This window comes from Hesperophylax consimilis, chromosome 25, assembly GCF_061612785.1.
Source record: "Hesperophylax consimilis isolate HC1 chromosome 25, BYU_Hcon_1.0, whole genome shotgun sequence".
Classification (NCBI taxonomy): Eukaryota; Metazoa; Arthropoda; class Insecta; order Trichoptera; family Limnephilidae; genus Hesperophylax; species Hesperophylax consimilis.
Window position 1 is genome coordinate 26,715,191 of NC_142860.1, and position 23,933 is coordinate 26,739,123.

At 35.7% G+C, this 23,933-nt stretch overlaps 1 protein-coding gene across 6 annotated transcripts; it reads right to left on the reverse strand.

The window, feature by feature from the left end:
- Nucleotides 1-291: 291 nt before the first annotated feature.
- LOC149411748 (uncharacterized) lies at nt 292-23,561 on the reverse strand. 6 transcript variants are annotated; one of them, XR_016304795.1, is made up of 8 exons: nt 21,015-21,373; nt 20,830-20,924; nt 20,490-20,561; nt 15,304-16,537; nt 10,989-11,138; nt 6,100-6,209; nt 2,920-3,094; nt 292-2,588 (listed from the first exon to the last, which is right to left on the reverse strand). XR_016304795.1 is itself a non-coding variant. In XM_089646782.1 (5 exons), exons 1-5 carry the CDS (start codon nt 23,321-23,323, stop codon nt 3,091-3,093), a joined length of 330 nt encoding a protein of 109 aa, XP_089502908.1. In that variant the 5' UTR covers nt 23,324-23,561; the 3' UTR covers nt 292-3,090. The 6 variants fall into 6 exon arrangements, 1 of the variants encoding a protein (XP_089502908.1); XR_016304796.1 differs by having other exon boundaries at nt 292-3,094; nt 21,236-21,373; XR_016304797.1 differs by having other exon boundaries at nt 292-3,094; nt 15,304-15,365.
- Between the last annotated feature and the right edge of the window lie 372 nt (nt 23,562-23,933).

The window sequence follows — 23,933 nt, forward strand, 5'->3', positions numbered from 1 at the left end:
TTTTTTAATTTTTACATTACCTTTGAAATTTTTTTGTGAATCACATTTTTTTTAAATTTTATCTGGAAGAATGTTGTAAAGTCGTGTCGCTGTGTATATAATTCCAAACACGCACTGACTTTATCACTGGGATTTTGGTCGAGATTATTTTTAAGTGTTATGTAAGAAGAATATTATGTGAACAACAAAATTAAGTAATACAACTATAAATAAAAATAACCATAAAAATAGCAGCACAATAACAGCAAGAATAATAGCAACAAGCATATTTTATTAAAATTGTTCAATGAATCGGTATAATTATTTCCGTCCATTCTAGGCAGTGAGGAATACATTTATGGTAGTTAGTCCCAGATTTTTTATACTGAAAAAAATCCTATTTTATAATCTACACAATACATGTGCACAAGGTAAAAAATAAAAAAAAGTCGGACAGGTGGTAGTTGTATAGTAAGAACAGACTCCAATATAAATAAGCAAATAAATAATTATATAAATTACAGAAAATTATCACACAATCAAAGAGGACCATCGTATGTGTTTAAAAGAAATTGCATTTTCGAAGACACAAACTGTTCAAGCAAAATAATACAAGTTTCTTTAAAATATCTTTAAAACATCACGGAATTAAAGTGGATATTAATCACAGGTAGATAATAATACAATTACAAATAGGACATATTTCACTACCAATCTCTCAATAAGTTGTCAACAAGCTGTATAGTAGTGAAGTACCCTAATACCTCGTCAGATAGACTAATTATTACAAAATGTATACTGTGTAGAATCTAACAAAACTAACACTAATATTTATTTATTTATTTAATACATGTTACATTATTTTGAAATTTACATAAAGTAGATATAATTAATCACTATACTAGGCGGCTGCCTGTTTCATGGTAACCAATTGAGTGTAATTTACTTTGTATGAAATATGAAATCTAGTGTAAACATATGAAATTAGTAACTATAGATGAAGCTAAAATTTTGGAAAAATTGTAATAAAAAGTAGGAGATAGAAATTAGAAAGGAGAAAGAAGTAAATTAGCATTAGATTGTAAAAATGTACATAATTATATATATATAATTTTTAATATGTGTGAATATCTAAACAAAACTATGACTTTAGCTGTTTCTCGGAATATGAACATCTTTTGCGAAGTGGCATCTTCCGATGATATCTTGGATCGACCAATTCTGGCAAAATACATTCCATATAAAATATCTCCAGTGGCTTATCCATTTTATTCTGCCAGAACTGGTCGTCACGTTCAATTCTTTCAAACATCACTCCTAACGGTGTCCAGACGACAAAATAACAAAATAATCTGCGAGTTACGTGAAGCTGCCCCTGAATTTGAAAGAAGTAATCGTGCATTCTTTTCAAAAATAGATTGCCTTCACGCAACTCGCAATACTTTATTTTTCCGGAAAGTATTGCCTCGATAGGCGTTAAACTTGCTGCAGTAAATGGACATTTAATTTCTATAATAGTATCGTTGTCCACAATTCCGTCCGGACTAGCGGCAAGGAAACATTATATTATTCGTAAACAAAGTAACAAATTCGTCAATTATATGTACGCGCGGGCTGACTGCGAATGTCCGACTAACACATATACATACACTAGCAATAATAATAAAAAATGAAGGACGATTGACGTATGCATGTATTTGTTAGGCGGGCGATCTCTCCCGAGCCCCTCCCCCCCGGCCCCCCCTACCTACCCTAGCCAGCCCGACTCAAGAAAGTGCGAATGAGACGATAACAAAAAAGCTAGTTAAATATACGTTGAATTTGTGGCCACCAAATTCGGCTTTTGAAGCAAATAAAACTTTTTTCAGTGAAGATTCAAATTTTATTGTATAGTTCATTATATGCCTGAGACAGGATGTGTGAGATTTTTTCAAAAATATCTTTCATTTGGTCACAAAAAATTGCCAAAGATGCCTCGTAAAATCATGTAAAATCGTCATCTTCTGGGGCCTATATTCTATAATTTAAGGCAAAAATCGAAAATCTGATCCACATCCGTACTTTATATATACCATGTCTTTTAATTAAAAAAAAAAAAAAAAACAGTTTACTCTAGTATTTTAGCCGTAAATCTAAATTTAAATTTTATATGAAACAGGCACCGCAGCCGTTCCTCTTAAAAATAATATTTTTAAACCTATCTAAAAACAGCCATTTTTCAGGTACAGTAGAAGGCAGTATTAAAACTATATTTATTATATGAAATAACTTAATGAGTAAAACTTAAAATTATAATATTTATTATTATTATGTAATGAGCAGGCAGCATTCTGCTGATGCGCTAATATCTGATTTCACAACAAGTTTTTTTTTAAGTTTGAACTAAGTCCTTTCTTCTCTCCAAATGTGAATCCAATAGACCTTTGAATTGATTTATATTTGTTGCATCGATGACATGTTGTGGGAGTTTGTTCCAAGCATCCACTACTCTATTTGCAAGGAAGTGTTTTCTAGGATTAGATGCAAAAGGCGTTTTGGTAATTTTTTTTTAGTGTCCACGGAGATTTATATTTTTATTAGTAGTGAAGATTTCTTGGATGCTAGGGCAACTGTAATGTCCAGATAAAATTTTGAAAAATTAATTATTGAAGACAATATTAGCTATTCCTAAATGAAAATCTGAAACAGAAAAAGATACGGTCACATCTAGGACTCGAACCTTATCTTAAAATCTCAAATCTTATTCGAAGTATGATACAGTTAAATATGACTGAAGGAGATAGGGTCCCATTAGCTCAGTTGGTAGAGCGGTGCCCCGACAAGGTAAGGGTCCCGGGTTCGAGTCCTAGATGTGACAGTACATAGTCTGTCAGAAGTTGTAGGTAGTACCACTACGATTAAGGGAAATTACACCCTTATAGTACCTATACAGAGACGTACATAATAATATAGTTGCAAGCGGCGTTTCGCGCATTTTGCGGTTGCTTTATTCCTTTCCCATAAGTTGAGGTTCAGATCGGCTCGCGTATGTATACGTGGCATTAGTGATGTCCTGAGCACGGTGTGTGGCCCAGTAGCCGCATTAAATGTGGTGTTGCCGTCAGCGATCAATCAACTGTAAACAAATTATTTAACTGGTGTTTAAAATGTAAAACAAGTAGGAATCAGACATTACAATATGTCTGAAGTAGATCAATGTAATGTACATGTTAATCCTTAGCCTCTGACATTTTGAAATGTACGTCTCATTTGAGAACTGTCAGAATGCAGTTTGCGTGGAAAATAGTTGTACCAAGATAAATCGCTGTTCTTCAACAAGCAATATATATACATCAAGGGGAGCAACAAGTAAAATATATATGTATCAAGAGGAGCAACGCTAGAAATTCAGATTTCACGACATTTAAAAGCCAGCACTGTCTGCACCAGGAGTTCTCGATTTGGTTCGAGATTATAAACTTTATATGGATGGATTGGATTCGATCATAATGTGATATTGAATTATTAAACGTTCATTGTTATATCTATCTTTTAATTATTCAAAAGAATATTATTATCATATAAATACTTAACCCTTTCGTAGAGTCTTTTTGAGAGATGTATATCCCAGCCTGACACGGTCTCATAAAAGTTATGCTATCTCTTTTTGTGTTACGGTGAGAAATATAATTTAAACGATGCTAGAAAGAAAAAATACCGCGCTTTCAGTTTACTTTTAAAAATATACCATAAACGCTTACGAAAAATTGAAAAATAATTCTATGAAACAAAATTTAGCATTTAAAAACTATTTGTCAAGGGTAAAAATTTACAATAATTTTTTAATGTTAATTCCTAGCAAAATGCAAAATACTTTTTAACCATTTAATTTTTTTCTCGTATAAAAAAAACAGTTGTCATGGTACTAGAAGGTTTCTAGCCTGTTAAAAACATGTCTTTTTTAATCCATCCCTCTCCTCACTTCTGCACATCTTGTTTATGTGGGACAAAAAAATACCTTAATTTTAATTTTTTCGCACTGGCTTCGCACGGGTGCAATGTGTCGTCATAAGTGCTCGAGTGATTTAGACACATGTTCTATCCAATATATTTTTTGGCTCTTTGACCTTGACAGTTTATAGTGTAAAGTGCGTTTAGCAATAATTTAACGATTTATTTTACTTTATATAAAGTGCTTTTTTTAATCAACCGAATCAAAATGTGTCCAGCCATATTTTTATGAAATTTATTCCACCGAATTACAGAGTCGGTCACTTGACAAAACGCTACGATAATGGCAACCAAATATCTCAATGACCTAGCTGAAATTCAAATTGCAGCTTCTGAAAATGTGTTGTCCCAATCAGGGTCATCTTACAAGAGACCCATTGCTTTGCATGCTGCTTGATAGGTATTATAAGTAACTCCTTGTACAGTTTTGTGTTGTCCCAATCAGGGTCATCTTACAAGAGACCCATTGCTTTGCATGCTGCTTGATAGGTATTATAAGTAACTCCTTGTACAGTTTTGTGTTGTCCCAATCAGGGTCATCTTACAAGAGACCCATTGCTTTGCATGCTGCTTGATAGGTATTATAAGTAACTCCTTGTACAGTTTTGTGTTGTCCCAATCAGGGTCATCTTACAAGAGACCCATTGCTTTGCATGCTGCTTGATAGGTATTATAAGTAACTCCTTGTACAGTTTTGTGTTGTCCCAATCAGGGTCATCTTACAAGAGACCCATTGCTTTGCATGCTGCTTGATAGGTATTATAAGTAACTCCTTGTACAGTTTTGATGTGTTCAAAAGATGTTGGGCCTTTTACAACATGAAGGGAGTGACATTCTCGAGTTGGGATGAATATATGTACATAGACCCACATGTTTTTTTTAAGGTTTTGCATTCTGATTGCACGTTTTGATACTTTGTCATATATCTGTGTTTTTGTGAAATCGTCTTGAGCACATAACTTTAAAAATGCTGTTAGTGTTGTATCCCCCTGATTAGTAACAACATCACAGTGAAATAAACCTGTTTCAATAATTAATACTACATTTCTTAAAAATTAAAGCTATGAATGGGTGTCTCTAACAATAATATATGTCTATGTCGTAAGGATAACCCACAGTAATCATTTTTATATTGACCTTGAACACGATGATATTTTTACACAAAATTGTAAACAACCTGCTACCCAAATATTTTTCGAATAAAATTGTATACAACAAGGACATACACAAACATAAAACTAGGACGTACAATCAAATTAGACTACCAAAGAAGGACAAAGCGAATACCCAGAATAGTATATTATATAAAGGGATGAAATACTATAACGCACTGCCGGAAAACCTTAAGTCTGCCCCAATTGAAAAGTTCAAGATGTTGTGTAGGAGCCACATCAAGCAAGAAAAAAAAACATAGTATATTTGTATGTAATAATTAATTAGTCATTTGTAAACTTAAATGTACAAATTACTAAAATAAAAGCAATAAATAAAAAATAAATAGAAATATATTTTACAAATATGATAGGTTTTTTGCGAAGCTATTTTGAACAATATAATATTAATCCTAATCTAATCAAATTAGTTACCTACGTTGAGTACTTAATGTAGTTTAATATTGTATTTTACATCATATCATTTAATTGGATATTTTAGAAGATATCATAAAATTAAAATAACGCGCAACAAAAAAAAAGAATCAAAAGGCTTCTTTCACCAATATAGTTTCAATCCTTACCCAATTACTCATATTCATTACATTTGGCTTTAAATGTAGATAAAAATTGTTCAAAATCATTCGTAACAATATGGTCGGTCGCACGCACAAATACAGTCAATTCTACGAAAGCTGGAAAATCTGCCACTGTGCGAAACCATGAAATTGACATCCGGTGGGTCGTTCCCTACAATTCACTACTTTTAAAATTTAAATGCTTAGTAAGTAAGATCAATACAATATCTAAATTTATCAATCAAGCTATATTCAGCATACAATCACCAAACCCAGTGGAGAAATATCAATCTGATAATAAATACTTTTTAACAATTTAATTTTTTTCTCGTATATAAAAAAACAGTTGCCAGAAAAAACATAATATAATATATAAGTATTAGAATAATGTAATTTATTACCCAATCAGGTAGATCACCACGCCAATAGAGAGTGAGCAGAAAACAAATAGGAGAATCACTTTTATCAAAATCCCGGTGTTTTGCTCCTTCTGTAATTTGGTTGATGATTTCTGAAATTCAATCAAGTATATATAATAATAAAAATAATTTATTCCAGAATGTATGCAGGGGTAGTGCAATGCAATACATTCCATATTTTGAAATAATATACATAATTAGAATAATAAAAATAATAATACCATAGCTTTTTGCCCGTTCAGGCAACTAATTGGTTATACAAGCAGTTTTATGTTTGAATGTGGATGAAGAAAAGAGTGTGTGACTACTTTATAAATATGATTTTATTTTTAGATGTTGATGAAGCAGGACGTGTGCGCCCACAAATGTATTAAAATATATGAATGTGGATGAAGCAAGATGTGTGTGCCAAATTTCGTAATTATGATTTGGAGTTTGAATGTGGATGAAGTTAAATAAATTAGCTGTTTCGCCCGTTTCAATTCGTTACCCCGTTGCAACTAATAGGTAAATAATATTTGAGTAAACTGATGTACAAAAAAAAAAAATTTGGTGTTGAAAGTGGATGAGACAAGGAGTCTGTACTTACAAATGTGATCTTTTGCAAAAATGGCACAGTACCATAGACATATGAATATTAGTAGACCTGCCCTAAGTGATTAAAAGCGTATTATCCCCACTCCCCATACCGGTTCCATTGGAGCCGGCTGTGCTCGCGTATGGCCTCAAGTGAAATTTGAAAACGTGACGTCATCATTCTTGTGCGAACTATGGTCGAGGCATCATCGGTTCATTTTACGAAATAACACGGCAAAATGTTGACTTGTACTATGAAAACTTGTAAAAATAGATTTGAAAAAGAGAATAAACCCAATTGTCGTATTACATTCCATATATAAGCATTATTTTACTTTATTTTAAGCATATTCACATCATATAATATAGATCAGTTTTAGAAACATATACTATCACATCGAGAAACGTCTGGACGCGAAACACAAAGCTGGTTGGTTGCTGGGAAGTAAATTATGAACATTTATAAAAGTGTCTTAACTAAATTTAATACTTAAACAAAATATTCGACTCTGAAAATAGAACCGAATTTTTTTGCCGAATTTGGACTTCGCAAATTTGTTCATAACGTGGCGAGTAATTTGCGCTCCCATGTAAAAATGTCTATTCATTCAAAAGCAGATTTTACTTTTAAGAAGTAAATGGTGATATTATAATCCGAGATGCCTATTTACTGTCAGATTGATTTATTGACGAATCACAGTCAGCCTTACTCCCTTCGTTCTTCAACAGTTGATTTTACCCCTCGCCATTATTTTCTCGTCTATTAATTCCTATGTCTGTGCACAGTACAAATTATCGTAATTGAGAAAAATATGTAAATCAATTTAATTTCGTTTATAAAAAATGTTCAAAAAACAGTCCCTGTAATATTTTTGTAAATATTTATTTTTTGTAAATTTTTAATTTTTATTGAAAATTGTTTTTTTTTTTAATTTTTTTAAAAATAATCATTATTATTTTTAAAATTTTTAGATTTAAATATTTTTTCGAAATTAGAAGTTGTTTTCATTTTTTTTTAATTATTTTGAAATATGGAAGTTTTTTAAATTTGTAATTTGTATGTTGATTGTATGAAGCGAGGAGTTTATATCTACTTTAACATTTATGATTAGATATTTGAATGTGGATGAAGCAAAGAGCGAGTGCCTAATCTAATAAGGTGCCCAGTATATAGCAAAAAAAATCAATTAAATAATTAGTTTTTAATAGTAAAATTACTTTCCCAAATTTCTGTGCTCCTGGTAGATTACAGCGTCCTCGAGCTAATTTTTCACAGAAATGGCTTTATAAAAAATATCATTATGGAGGAAAAAAATTGTCATTTCAAACTTAATTTAATTTCATAAAAAATATATATACAAAATGCAATTAGACCTACTGATTAAAAAATATGTTTGCTAAAGTGCGTTTATTTCGAATTGTATAACTATGGTGTGGTCAGTTATAAAAACAAGAAAAAAAATTTAAACGCCCGCAAAGGTAATCAAACTCCCACAGGATGAAGTAGATATTTTCATTTAACAATAAGTTATTAGATTAAACAGATTTACCATAAAAATAATATGACATTATCGTTATAATGTTTATACATAAGTTCATGTGCGGAACGATTTATTTCTGGATTTGTAACACTTCAAATTCAAATTTCATCATAGTGAAATGGTAATGTTTCCATCCTGTCTTGAATATTGAAATTTTTAGAAAAGACATAAAATAAAATATACATATTTTAATGAATCCCCTGTTTTTTTCTTGTGAAAATGCTATTTAACGAATTTTTGTTTATTACTTGTAAAAATTACTAAATATTATTTCTTTACAATATTTCTATATATTAATATTATTAGTTCTTCAGATACACATTTTCGATTGAACAAGTACATTATTGACCAATTACATCAATAGTGTATATAAATAAATAATGCGTTTTTATTCCGAATCCACATATTTATTGATGTTATGCATACAAATAAATGGTGTATTTTAATCATAGATTTAGGTAGTTATTAATAATAGGTTTTAATATAAATACAAAGTCCCGTTAATTATAGAAGAATGATTACTGTCCCCCGTCATTATTATTTACACAATGATGCAGTACATTTTCTTTTGACTATGTTATTATAAGAAGCAAGTTACGACGTACGTTCCTTTCAAAAGCTCCACGATGACGTGCATACGACCACTGCTCAGGACTACTACAGTATTTTAATTACACATTGGAACCTGTAATAATGAAGTCTGAATTTATGTGTTCTAATCGCAAGGCTTATTTTAAGTTTTTTAGAATTTACTTATTTTGTGTGTTAAAACAGGTTCTAAAGGACTCTAAATATCAGAAGGTTGAAATTCACTGAGTTTATTTGAACACATCGTTATACGCGACAATAAATTTACGTGAAAGATTCTAGAATGTAGACGGTCTGAACCAAAAGACACAACCAGTTGAGGCGAACGAAAAATCAAGAATGTTTGGGCCAGCGGACTGGCGGACCACTGTGGGTACTATTTACACGGTACCTGCCCAGAATGTTGCCATAATAAGGAAATAATCTTTATGTTGTTCACTGGTAGGTACCGTCTACAGTTTGTTCACTGTACCAGTAGAAGAAGAAGAAATATATATATGACCAAAAATTCATATTCCAAATCGTCAACATGATTCTTCATTCATTTCCACAATTAGTACAAAACATACGCTCAAATACTCGAAAACTAACCACAACCAAGATTAATTTTAACAAAGCAAAAAATACTATAACATCTTTTCAGATGCTGATATCTTCTTATGATTTTTTCTTTCTTTTATTCTGTCTATATCTATAATTTTTAAACAAGTATAATGTGTTATTTTTCATAGTTTGGTTTAACGTTATCTATGTACCCACACATTTTAATTAAATTATAGTTTCTTAGAAACTAGATTTTTTTATATGAATTTTTTACAGTAAATATACAAATAATACACATTTAAAGAATTTTATAAAGTACTTTCATAATAGATTTCCTCACTGTAAGAAGACAAGATAGCAATCAGTGAAGGAATTCAAGCTCAGATAGTAAAATCATATTAGAAAGTGATAAATAAGAAAAATGCAAGATTGTATACATGTAGATTTAGAAAAAAGAAGAGATTTAAAAAAATAATTATAACCTTAATGAACTTTATGTTAGTTTTAGGTAATAGATGAATATAAAGAACGTAGATCATAAATAAAAATTAAAATAAAATGGAAAAAAAAACTCCATTTTATTATTAACATTTTCCATATTTAAAAAAATATATATTAATGGAAACTTCACTGGTTGACCGCAACATTAAATATGTCAAAATGTGAATTCAACTCCCAAATGGCTAACTCAACACAGTGACTATTCAACACACTTTTAAAAAGTGACATAAAGTCATAAAGAACGTTGAAAAAAAAAAAATTTAACCTAACCTACTTAACCGGTCAGCAACGTAAGCAGATATACACGATAAAATAACGATAGCAGTCAAGTACAATAAGCGTGTTTACACGTCAACGCGTGTGTTTCCACAAAAATCGTCATAACTCCGTTATTCTTCTAGTGACATCCCTAAAACAAAAAGTAGAATATTCGTATTGAATGAAGCTTCACATCTCTATTCAAAGTTATCCATAGAAACCCGTAAAAAGACCTACTCAGTGGAAGCAAATTTTACCCGCCAAATCGTAAAACGACGCCAAGAAAGCCGTTTGACGTGCCGACCCGCCTCGAAAGTTTAATTATTTTTTTAAAAATATATTTTGTATGAAATGGTCAAAAAGTGAAGTGACAGAATTGTTTATTGTACATTTGTACGATGAAATAAGTGTTTTTTTTTTACATTATCCGTGATTTTAGTATCGTTTTTACATAAAACATTACAGGTGAGTCATTTTTACAATTTTTTCATGTTTCCATTCTAAATTTAAATATTTACAAATGTTAATATTTATTTATGATACAACAATTTGTAAGCCTATTTTGTAACCTTTCTAAAACAGTTTTTACTATTCGGCTCCGTTCAGTAATGTTTCATTTATAGAGCTTTGATTGTGAGGCGGTAATAACACAACGTTTTCGTGAAATTGACATTTCGATAAAGACATTTTAGCTTCAAGTTCGCGAAAAGTCGGAGGGGTTAACCCAGTTAATAAAGATTTTGTTTCATCACTTTCATGACTTTATATAACTTTTTAAAGATGTGATGAATTATCATTTTGATGATTTATCCGGTCACACTCCCAAATATAATAAAAATAAATTTAAAATACAAAAATGCTCACCATATCCGATATTTTGTTGACAAATGTTCTAAAATCATAGCGGTTTTTTTCCAAAGATAATGTTTGGTCCAAAGACTTGTTTTCTAAAGGTCCGTTTGGATTTTGATTTAAACCATTCTGTGGTGGTGGTTCCTCCTTATATCTGGTGTCCTGCAAAGAAGAAGAAAATCATAAATATTTCAATTGGTTTTACGCCCAGCTGGCCTTTTACATAAGGTAAAATTAGAATTCGAAGGTTTAACATTTAAATGCACATCAGTTATCCGGAGCTGGAAGAGGGGCGGGGGAAGAAAATAAGATAATTAAATTATTAAACAGATCATTTTTTATTCTTTTATTTTTGATCGAAATCTGCTGGTTTATACAGCTGTAGGTACAGGTTCAAGGCTGACAGATTACGCTATACCCATCTGGCTATGGGGGCTAGTACCAGTCCTTCAGTCGCGGAAGTATTTTTAAATGACTTAGAAAATAAGGTTTTTAACAGTTTTGCCTTATTATTAAAATATGTACATTATTGGAAAAGATATTGGATGACGTGTTTTGTGTTTGGACTGGTACAGTGAAATAACTTTAAAAAATTACAATAAACTTCAAATAAGAAAAGGGACTTAAAATGAGGGTGTCCGGGGTGAAAGTGCAGTAACTTCGGGAGGTGATTCTACATGATGGTAGAAGTAAAATGAGGGTGTCCGGGGTGAAAGTGCAGTAACTTCGGGAGGTGATTCTACATGATGGTAGAAGTAAAATGAGGGTGTCCGGGGTGAAAGTGCAGTAACTTCGGGAGGTGATACTACATGATGGTAGAAGTAAAATGAGGGTGTCCGGGGTGAAAGTGCAGTAACTTCGGGAGGTGATACTACATGATGGTAGAAGTAAAATGAGGGTGTCCGGGGTGAAAGTGCAGTAACTTCGGGAGGTGATTCTACATGATGGTAGAAGTAAAATGAGGGTGTCCGGGGTGAAAGTGCAGTAACTTCGGGAGGTGATACTACATGATGGTAGAAGTAAAATGAGGGTGTCCGGGGTGAAAGTGCAGTAACTTCGGGAGGTGATTCTACATGACGGTAGAAGTAAAATGAGGGTGTCCGGGGTGAAAGTGCAGTAACTTCGGGAGGTGATACTACATGATGGTAGAAGTAAAATGAGGGTGTCCGGGGTGAAAGTGCAGTAACTTCGGGAGGTGATTCTACATGACGGTAGAAGTAAAATGAGGGTGTCCGGGGTGAAAGTGCAGTAACTTCGGGAGGTGATTCTACATGATGGTAGAAGTAAAATGAGGGTGTCCGGGGTGAAAGTGCAGTAACTTCGGGAGGTGATTCTACATGATGGTAGAAGTAAAATGAGGGTGTCCGGGGTGAAAGTGCAGTAACTTCGGGAGGTGATACTACATGATGGTAGAAGTAAAATGAGGGTGTCCGGGGTGAAAGTGCAGTAACTTCGGGAGGTGATACTACATGATGGTAGAAGTAAAATGAGGGTGTCCGGGGTGAAAGTGCAGTAACTTCGGGAGGTGATTCTACATGATGGTAGAAGTAAAATGAGGGTGTCCGGGGTGAAAGTGCAGTAACTTCGGGAGGTGATTCTACATGATGGTAGAAGTAAAATGAGGGTGTCCGGGGTGAAAGTGCAGTAACTTCGGGAGGTGATACTACATGATGGTAGAAGTAAAATGAGGGTGTCCGGGGTGAAAGTGCAGTAACTTCGGGAGGTGATTCTACATGACGGTAGAAGTAAAATGAGGGTGTCCGGGGTGAAAGTGCAGTAACTTCGGGAGGTGATTCTACATGATGGTAGAAGTAAAATGAGGGTGTCCGGGGTGAAAGTGCAGTAACTTCGGGAGGTGATTCTACATGATGGCAGAAGTAAAATGAGGGTGTCCGGGGTGAAAGTGCAGTAACTTCGGGAGGTGATTCTACATGATGGTAGAAGTAAAATGAGGGTGTCCGGGGTGAAAGTGCAGTAACTTCGGGAGGTGATTCTACATGATGGTAGAAGTAAAATGAGGGTGTCCGGGGTGAAAGTGCAGTAACTTCGGGAGGTGATTCTACATGACGGTAGAAGTAAAATGAGGGTGTCCGGGGTGAAAGTGCAGTAACTTCGGGAGGTGATTCTACATGATGGTAGAAGTAAAATGAGGGTGTCCGGGGTGAAAGTGCAGTAACTTCGGGAGGTGATTCTACATGATGGCAGAAGTAAAATGAGGGTGTCCGGGGTGAAAGTGCAGTAACTTCGGGAGGTGATTCTACATGATGGTAGAAGTAAAATGAGGGTGTCCGGGGTGAAAGTGCAGTAACTTCGGGAGGTGATTCTACATGATGGTAGAAGTAAAATGAGGGTGTCCGGGGTGAAAGTGCAGTAACTTCGGGAGGTGATTCTACATGATGGTAGAAGTAAAATGAGGGTGTCCGGGGTGAAAGTGCAGTAACTTCGGGAGGTGATTCTACATGATGGTAGAAGTAAAATGAGGGTGTCCGGGGTGAAAGTGCAGTAACTTCGGGAGGTGATTCTACATGATGGTAGAAGTAAAATGAGGGTGTCCGGGGTGAAAGTGCAGTAACTTCGGGAGGTGATTCTACATGATGGTAGAAGTAAAATGAGGGTGTCCGGGGTGAAAGTGCAGTAACTTCGGGAGGTGATTCTACATGATGGTAGAAGTAAAATGAGGGTGTCCGGGGTGAAAGTGCAGTAACTTCGGGAGGTGATTCTACATGATGGTAGAAGTAAAATGAGGGTGTCCGGGGTGAAAGTGCAGTAACTTCGGGAGGTGATTCTACATGATGGTAGAAGTAAAATGAGGGTGTCCGGGGTGAAAGTGCAGTAACTTCGGGAGGTGATTCTACATGATGGTAGAAGTAAAATGAGGGTGTCCGGGGTGAAAGTGCAGTAACTTCGGGAGGTGATTCTACATGATGGTAGAAGTAAAATGAGGGTGTCCGGGGTGAAAGTGCAGTAACTTCAGGAGGTGATTCTACACGATGGTAGAAGTAAAATGAGGGTGTCCGGGGTGAAAGTGCAGTAACTTCGGGAGGTGATTCTACATGATGGTAGAAGTAAAATGAGGGTGTCCGGGGTGAAAGTGCAGTAACTTCGGGAGGTGATTCTACATGATGGTAGAAGTAAAATGAGGGTGTCCGGGGTGAAAGTGCAGTAACTTCGGGAGGTGATTCTACACGATGGTAGAAGTAAAATGAGGGTGTCCGGGGTGAAAGTGCAGTAACTTCGGGAGGTGATTCTACATGATGGTAGAAGTAAAATGAGGGTGTCCGGGGTGAAAGTGCAGTAACTTCGGGAGGTGATTCTACATGATGGTAGAAGTAAAATGAGGGTGTCCGGGGTGAAAGTGCAGTAACTTCGGGAGGTGATTCTACATGATGGTAGAAGTAAAATGAGGGTGTCCGGGGTGAAAGTGCAGTAACTTCGGGAGGTGATTTTACATGATGGTAGAAGTAAAATGAGGGTGTCCGGGGTGAAAGTGCAGTAACTTCGGGAGGTGATTCTACATGATGGTAGAAGTAAAATGAGGGTGTCCGGGGTGAAAGTGCAGTAACTTCGGGAGGTGATTCTACATGATGGTAGAAGTAAAATGAGGGTGTCCGGGGTGAAAGTGCAGTAACTTCGGGAGGTGATTCTACATGATGGTAGAAGTAAAATGAGGGTGTCCGGGGTGAAAGTGCAGTAACTTCGGGAGGTGATTCTACATGATGGTAGATGTAAAATGAGGGTGTCCGGGGTGAAAGTGCAGTAACTTCGGGAGGTGATTCTACATGATGGTAGAAGTAAAATGAGGGTGTCCGGGGTGAAAGTGCAGTAACTTCGGGAGGTATATAAAAGTGAAAAGTTTTTTTTTGATTATTGATAATATTTCTTACATATTTTTTTAATCGTAAACTAATGTTTATAAGACAAGGTTTTTATGCATAGCACAAAGGATAACAAATTATTATAAGCATTAATTACTCGCCTGAAATATCCATACAAATTGAAAATAGTAAAAATAAGTAAAAAAAATAATAATAATAAAAATAATTAATGCTTATAACAATTTAAAAATAAGTAATAAAAAAATAATGAGTTCAGGCGAGTAATTAATGCTTATAATAATTTAAAAATAAGTAATAAAAAAATAATGAGTTCAGGCGAGTAATTAATGCTTGTAATTATTTAAAAATAAGTAGTAAAAATAATGAGTTCAGGCGAGTAACTAATGCTTATAATAATTTGTTCAAAAAAAATTTCTGTGTTTGAAGAATAAATTATTGTTATTTTTCGTAAATTTCATCAAATGTAGATTAAATTAATAAAAAAAACTCACCTCCCGAGCGTTGCCCGTTGGAATCCATATCAATCCCACTCCAAATAACACCCACAGCAGCACTGGAAAAAAATTGTTTTCTTGTTAATTTTTAATCTTTTGTTTATGCATGTGGGGAAAGTTTCTACACTATATTATGAATATTAGAAATTCTTGAAATCTAAAAAAATAAAAAATCTATTTATTAATTTTGCATTGAAGCCAATGCAGCTGTCGTATAGAAAGTACTGTGGTAACCATAGTATAAAGAAGAAATTAATTAATTAAGTGTCTTCCTTAGAAATTACCAAATATCTTTTCAACAAAGGATCTAACGAGTGTACATTATATTATCTTCTAAGTATCTATATAAATAAAAATGTTCTTCACTGATTGTTTTGAAATTTTGACCCAACGTTGTATTCGAATACGCGTGTGTTTTTATTATATTATATAGATGTCACAATGCTTTTTTTTAAAAGCACCATCTGTTGGACGTAAAAGAAACATGCACTATTGTTTATCTATCTCAACGCGTGGCGGGGTAAAGCTAGTTAATAATAAAGGTTCTATTATCTCCTTTTTTTGTTACAAGTAGGCATAATGATATCCTCATTGGGATCTTCCGTCGTGCTTTATGCCGCTCTCATTTGGAATATGAAATAGTAGGATGGGGCTAATACATCAATGGGCCCATTACATAAAACGGCTAAATAATATAACTTATGAAATCATCGCAGAAAGCTTTTAAAACGTCCCCATAAGGACGTCAACAACAAAAATCTAACTGTTCGACAAGTATACAATAACCTATTTAAAAAAAAATCCTTATTCATCAACTCAAAAAAGAAAAACGGCAAAATCTTCACACAATCATAAAACTCAATCTACTGTTAACAATAATAAAACGCTTGAATGTTTATGATGAAATATATTGGTCTTGTCTCCACGGTATTACAATCGATAACTCTGTTAGGCTTTTATTCGCTCAGCGTGGCTGTCTGTGCTAATGACTTCCGATCCTTGCTCGTCCCGCGGGTGGCCAGTAGGTGGGAGGAGAGTCGTTCCCGCCTTAAACTAGCAGCGCCTCTGCCGGCTGTACCGCGAACCACTCAGTGTAGACCCCTGCTTGGCTGACAGAGATGAGAGTGACGCCTCTGATGGCAAATTGGTGAACTAAACGCTGTGGCGGAAGTATTTGAGTGCGCTGCTAATAGGGCCATACTAACCACTGCTTTGACCTCAAAGCAGTTTGCTGAAATAAAAATAAAATAATAATTAGACTGGTTGAAACTTGTTCAGCTCCACAACGGTACTGACGAATAGATTTTACTGTTTGCCCTTCCTGACCATTACTCCGAAATTTGTTTAGCCGGCCAATTCCTCATATTCTCATATGTGACCGTCACTCTGTGAGTGCTGCCGTTGGGTCTGGTACCCAACACGTCAAAGTTGATTGTTCGGCAAGACTTCAACACTTTATAAGGTAAGCTCCGAAACCGACCTTTTAACTTCTTTACCCAGGATTTCCCTTGGAAATTTGGATCAAAACCATATCGCCAATGCGATATGAAGGTTTAATGAATCGTTTCGAGTTGAACCGTTTCATCTGCCGCCTTTGATCCTCATCAAAAAACTTCCGTGCTTCTGCACGTATGACTTTAAGGTCCTGCCTCTCACCAGCCTGCGTGAGATTATTTACCAACACAGCATCGTACAATGCAGAGGGTTTATAACCCATCAACAGCTCATTTTTTTTTCTCAGAGTTTTCAGAGTAGTTCTGTTGATTGCATTATTCAGTTCTTGCTGTGTTGCTTCCAGAGCTTCAACCCACTGATCTTCGGGTTTATCTCTGATGATGGAGTTCAGCGTATTCAATATAGTTCTATTGAGTCGCTCTACCTGACCATTAGCCTTCAGTAATAAAACTGAGTTTATGGTCAACTTGATGCCGTGCTCTTCACAGAAAGCATGCATCGCTTTCGAAGTAAAAGCTGTGCCTCGATCGCAAACATGTCTTCGTGGCACCCCGAAAAGGTACGCCATCGCCGAAAGTGCTTTTATGACACCTTTCGTACTTGTCTCTGCCACCGCCTCTAAGAAGCAGTACTTCGTGAAGCCATCTTGGAGAGCAATGACGTACTGCATTCCCTTCACGCTCTTCACGAATGTACAACGGCAACAGGAATCTCTATTTTGGGAATGGGATGTAATACCAGGGCTCTCGACCTGTATCACTTTTCCCAACTAGACATTTGAAACAGTTTTTCACATATTTCGTGAAAATATTCCTCATCCGCGGAAACCAGTATTTGTTCCGGATGGCAGCCAGTGTTCTATCACCTCGATGCCCACTATCGTGATGGAGAATCCGAAGAATGCCCCATCTGGCATTTCTAGGCACGAACCACTTCGAATCAATTGACGTCTTACGGAAAACTCTGTCTTCCTTTATCTCGTAGTCTCATAGTAAGCCACGGGATGCATTTTCATATCTCGACCTTGCTATAATAAGATTGCTCCCAGTCCTTTAGCAGAAGCGTCCGTGTGGACTTCTGTAGCAGCTTCTGAGTTATATATTTGTAACACGGGTCTATTGGTCAGAGCAGTTTTTATATCTTTGAATGCCTCACTGCATTTGGAAGTCCAACTCTAATCAGCATCTTTCTTCAACAAATCGTACAAAGCTCCGATCCTAGTTGTGAATAAACTGCCTGAAGTAGCTGGCGAGGCCGATGAATTGCCTGTTTGACGGTTTTAGGAACTAAAGCTTTGATAAGACATTATGTTTTTCCGCTGCTTGGTTTTATAGAGCCAGGGCCTATTTCTTTGCCTAAATAGTTTATAGTGGTTTGAAAAAACTCACACTTCGCCAAATTTAAGGTAAGACCAGCTTGCTTAAGACGCAAGACACCTTTTCAAAACTTTCTTCTGTTGCCGACGGAATTATGATGTCATCAATGAACACAAGAACCTCGTCGTTCAAATCGGCTAATACTTTATTGAGTGTTTGTTGAAATACCGAAGAGGCATTAGCAAGACCGAAAGGTGTTCTCAGAAATTCACAATGTCCATCAAGAGTCACAAACCCAGTTTTCTCAATCGAGTCATCTTCAGTGGGAATTTGGTAGAAGCCAGACATTAGATCCAACTTAGTGAAGAATACCCCTTTCTCCAAAGTGTCTATGTGGTCTTGGATCCTCGGCAAAGGTTAACCGACCTTTACCTTAATTCCATTCCGAGCTTGAAAATCAATGCATAGGCGATCACTGCCATCCTTCTTTTTGATGAGCAGAATAGGACTTGCGTAGGGTGATGAACTTGGTCGGACAATGCCGGCCTCAATCATCTCCGAGATCATGGCTTTCACCGTGTTCCTCTCAACTAGTGACAATCGACGAGGTCTCACAAAGATGGGCAAATTTGAATTCAGCAAGATCTTCATTCTGCCAACTTTAGAGCATCCGATATCTTTAAGAGAGGAGGATGAGAGTTCCCAATAGTTTTTCATGAGCTTATGAAGGGATGTAACTCCATCTCTGTCAGAGCTTCAGTGGGAATATCAGTCACCTCAACCACAGCAACCACATGATCGGGCTGCACCTTCTTGTACCGAAGTCTTACTCCGTCCTTGTCAGCCAACACTTCGATACCGGGGTGGCACAGAATGTCCCTCCCAAAGTTTGCACACCAAGCATTAATAATGAAGGACACAGTAAATTTGAAAATAGCTTCTGTCAATTTATTTTTTAATACCCTGACAACTAATCCAATTAAAACATAGATATTTAAGAATTGTTTTTTTTAATAATGTGCACAAGAAGAATATTTTCACTTATGATTTAGTACATACTCGACAAACTAATGAATTCCCAAAGCGTTAAGGGCAAAGCTTTTCGTTGGATAGTTCAGACAAAATCTCTCTGCGATGCGGTATTCCCTAGTTAAAATAAAAGAATTCATGGCATCATAAGGATCACCAATGCAAGATGACTTGACTGGCATTCCTCACAGCCTTGGATAACTTTCAACATCTTTTTTAATAAATATCCTGCAACATAGGGGTCCATACTAAAAATTTTCCCAAATTGAGCTTCTAAATCAGGTATAGTTAAAAAGGAAGTTACATTTGAATTTAAAGTGGAAGAGGTGGAATGAGTATAAATAAAATCAGCAACATTAGACACAAGAACGGTAGAATCATCAGCTTCACAATTGGTACCAGGCGAAGGAGCAGACACTAAATTACAATCCATAAGTGATTTTTATGCAGTCGTAAACAAGGTAGCGGGCGGATTTCGTAAGCCACGGCTTCTAATAGATCCAAAAAAAATTTCGATTGGGTCTTGATTCAGATAGCGACATTTAAAAAAATTTAAGCCGTGATTGCGAAGAAATTCCACAATTCTGTAATTCCATTTATGGAAATAATCCAATTATTTAAAACAGCAGCTAAAGTCCTAATGTTCGCGCCTGTTGTCTGATGGACATATCACCATGCTCATAATTTTTAACGACTCATTACACAACTGAATGTGTGGGGAGTCATTCGATAAAGCCACACAATATTTTTTGCCCCCCTTTGGGGTGTACTGATGTCATTTTATAGTGTCCCATTGACACTATAAAATAAAACATCAAAAAATTGCAAAATTCGTGCAGTCTCTAATGGATTTTTAGTAAACGCTTCTTTACGTATATGGTTTAGTGTTTCCAATGCGGCAGACACTCTGTCACTAAAAACTTGAGAGGCAAGTTTGACTTAATTTTTTTTTATTCTATCAGGAATAATATGGTAGTCCGTTATTCCGTACATTCTTTTAAAAGATTCGGTTGGTGCCAAATTGTAAGCAGTCACCAAAATGTCCCATGAAGCTAACTTTTTTATCCCATCCTCATAAAAAGTCATCGTTATCTAAAAGATTATTACGAATGCTATTCAAAAGATGAGGTGCATCAAACAATGGAAAAATCATGTTTTCATTTATCATAAAGTATTCTATTTTTCATATCACATTTCCCTTAGCCAACTTGTTCGAGTGTCTTCAAGCAAGGCTTTCACCATCCGACTGTTAACGGTGCTTTGGTCGCACACAGTTGCAACTGGCTTGAGACCACACTCAAACAATTTGCCTAAAACAATTTCTTTCCGAAAACGACCCCTAGCACCCCTTTTATTCACTTTCAATAAAAAACACACATGTACCTTTATAATTTTCTGGGACCCCTTTAGCAGGAACAAACGCAACGCCGCTGCTCCCTGGGAAGACATTATGCTCTGAAATATATATATTTAACACCTTAACCAAAGCTTGTAAACAAAACGTAGAATATTATTGTTGTGGCGGCGAGAGCAACAGATTATTTTATTTATGTCTTATTAACTTTTTCTGAACTCTGTAGAAAAACGAGGATTCCACACTGTTGAAGCATACTCTTTATGTCTTACGACATAAGATAATATCTTATACCTACATATTATGTTAAGAATCATAAAGTTAAATGTTAATCTGCAACATAATGCAATTTAAAAGAGATTTAAATACCTTGTTTGATGTAATCGTGGTCTTGTTCGGCATCACTATACCGAGATCTTGTCGGAACGCAGATAGCATAAATAAACCACTCTCACGGATAGGGTCTAAAAGGGAAAAGAATTGAAATTATTGGAGGGTAAGTACCTACTGGTTACATCAAGAACAGCATTGTAAGAACAAATGAAAATTGGCACCTGTATTTTCATCACGATAACGGGTTCCTTTATCAATTGGTCTAGGTGGATCTGGATATTTACCGATGCCGGGAAGATTAATCGTCGGCAACAATCGTTTGCTTTCTATTCCGAAATGGCAGCCACAAACTAACGTCTCACTTGTTAGCATCGGATTTTCAATATAAATTGTATCTGGAAATTCTCCATGACCATTCTCGAAACTGACTCTCGTTACTTACGTAATTCGGATATTTATGTCGAATCCAATATCTGTTTTTTTGCGTCTTAAAACACACAGTAAAGTGTTTCAGATAGGCACAAGAAAATTCAAAATATTTACGTTATTTACTCCGGCTCATAAAGTCAAGTTCATAAATCAACTTCTATAGATTGATAACTTCGTGCTTTTTTGTATGAAACAAATTTGTCCTTAAAAACCATAGATATGCCAATATATAGATAGTAAATTTCTCATTTGCCCCGTTCTGACAGAGCGATTTTAGTTGAACGACTTTTATTAACTAACCATCACGCCGTTTCTCTGCAGGGGTAGGCAGAGAGGACGGACCGCCCAACAATTCGGTCTTGGCACACACTTCTTGCCTCATTCACATTCATACATCGTCTCATACATACTCTTCTATTATTCTGATTCTTGACATGGCCCGACTCGAGTATCTGATTCACTTGATTCCACTACCATTCGCATTTGCATCATATATCCTCCTTACACTCCTATCTTCGCTCATTCTCTACATGCCCAAACCATCTCAACGTCCCTTTCTTAATCTTACTCATTACGCTTACATCAGCCTTGCACTCTTTGCGGATCTCCACATTCCTCACACGATCAAACATGGTTTTACCACACATACGCCTCAGGGATCTCATTTCAACAGCATTTAATCTGCTTTCATCCTTTCTTTGCCAGTTCCTGGGCCTCCCTTCCATACATCAAGGTAGGTACCAGCACTCCGTTGCGGACTGCTAACTTCGCTTCTTTGGACAATTTTTTGTTAGCGCCAATGGCGTTCAGTCCTCCATAATGGAATTACCTGCGACTACGACTAAGACTTTTATTAAACGACAAAAATTGAACAAGATGTCGTTTAGACATTTCAATTTAACTCGAACCAATTTTATTAATCAAGAAGGCGTCAGGTGAAGTTATCGCTGCGTGCGTCCCTATGATTTCGGACCTCCGAAAAAGCACAAAAACCTTCGTATGTGGGCTAAAAAATGGATTATAAGGATATAATTGTAAGGCGTTAGAAGATACCGAAGGATATCGAAATCATTTGCGAATTTCAGAAGAACAATTTGATGTACTGTTGTCTAAGATTCAAGAAAAATCAAGAAGATTCTTTTTCAAGTCTGGCTTATATGCACAGAGTTCCAAAAAATACGATATCTTGGTTTATAAAAGAAGTATTTAAATTAAATATCTGGCTGTGTGAAACTAAAAGTGCCCACCGATAAAGTTCTTGTCACGTGTTGTGTAAAAGGATGTACTGATAGAGACTATTCGACACAAGTTTCCAACCATAACCTCTGAGAGACGATTCCGGGAATGGTGTTGGATAATTACTTTAATAATAAAGTAATTAGACGCACAGCTAAAACAGTATGTTGAATCGTTGACTGCCTTATTGACACTATTTTTTTTCAAAAGCGTTGGATGTTGAAAGAATAATAATAATAATTGGATAATTTGTAGAGCGCCGTATTTGTGAAAAATCACCTCAAGGGCGTATATATTGATACAGTACTTCTTGGTTCACCAATGTGTTTTGTGATTAAATTATTGTATTTTATGTTTATATTTAAACAATAAAATTATTGAACATGTAATTAGGAGTTTGTTTTTTAGCTTCCTTCTGATAAAACGCTGTCCTGAGAAAATGAGCTGTAAATAAAGATACTTTTAAGCTCATTTTCTTAGGACAGCGCTTTGTCAGATGGGACCTTGTGATCTTGGGTGACATTTTATTTATGTTTTTGGCTAATGAATTGGGTTTTGGGTAGGTTCTGAAGCAGAATTATATTGTCTATGGTCACGCCTTTTTCTAAATTTCCTTTATCCTTTGTCCATCGTGTGGTGTGACGTCACCGGTGCCGGTTGTCTTAAAATTTATCAGATCCAAGGTTAAAATCTTGAAAAGTTGGGTTAAATGCCCCTGTCTACGATGATTACGGCTTCTCGGCGAGTATCGGTTAACGCGAACAACGTGGCGGAGTATTGCGTTCCTCCGAGTCTTCACTGTAATTATGCGGAATTATCGTGATTCACAATAACGAATAATGTCCAATATTTCACACTTACTCATAAAAGTCACTGGTAAGAAACGAAACAGTATGTAAACACAAAACAAGCTTGGCGACGCGAAATGGCGGACGGCGAGGCGTCGTTTGGTTTGTATTCGCTCAGCGTGGCCAAGTGCTTAAATAAACCACTCGCGTCAAGCGTCGCTGTGCTAATGGCTCCCATTGGCTTCCATGCATCTTCCATGCTTCCAATCCTTGTTCGTCTCGCGGGTAGAGGAGAGGTGTATGTGCTACACCGGGTGGTTTAACGTTTTAACTGGAAATGACTGGAAAATTTTAAGATACCCTGCATCGGTGAGTCACACCACACCATCGACAAAGGATAGAAGAAATTTGAAAAAAAGGTCTCGACCATAGACAATATAATTCTGCTTCGGAACCTACCAAAAACCCAAAGCCTAAAACATAACTAAAATGTCACCCAAGACCACGTGGTCCCATTTGACAAAACGCTGTCCTAAGAAAGAAATGAGCTTTAAAGTATCTTTCTTTACAGCTCATTTTCTCAGGACAGCGTTTGATCAGAAGGAAGCTGAAAAACGAACTCATAATTACATGTACAATAATTTATTTTTTTCAGTATAAACATGAAATACAATAATATAAGCACAA

Excerpts from the sequence above, each read along its gene's own strand:
- LOC149411748 (XM_089646782.1), bottom strand. Across the intron at positions 11,139-15,303 it reads CAACGGGCAACGCTCGGGAG|GACACCAGATATAAGGAGGA; the intron begins GTGAGTTTTTTT and ends TCTTCTTTGCAG. Across the intron at positions 6,210-10,988 it reads TCAACAAAATATCGGATATG|AAATCATCAACCAAATTACA; the intron begins GTGAGCATTTTT and ends ATTGAATTTCAG.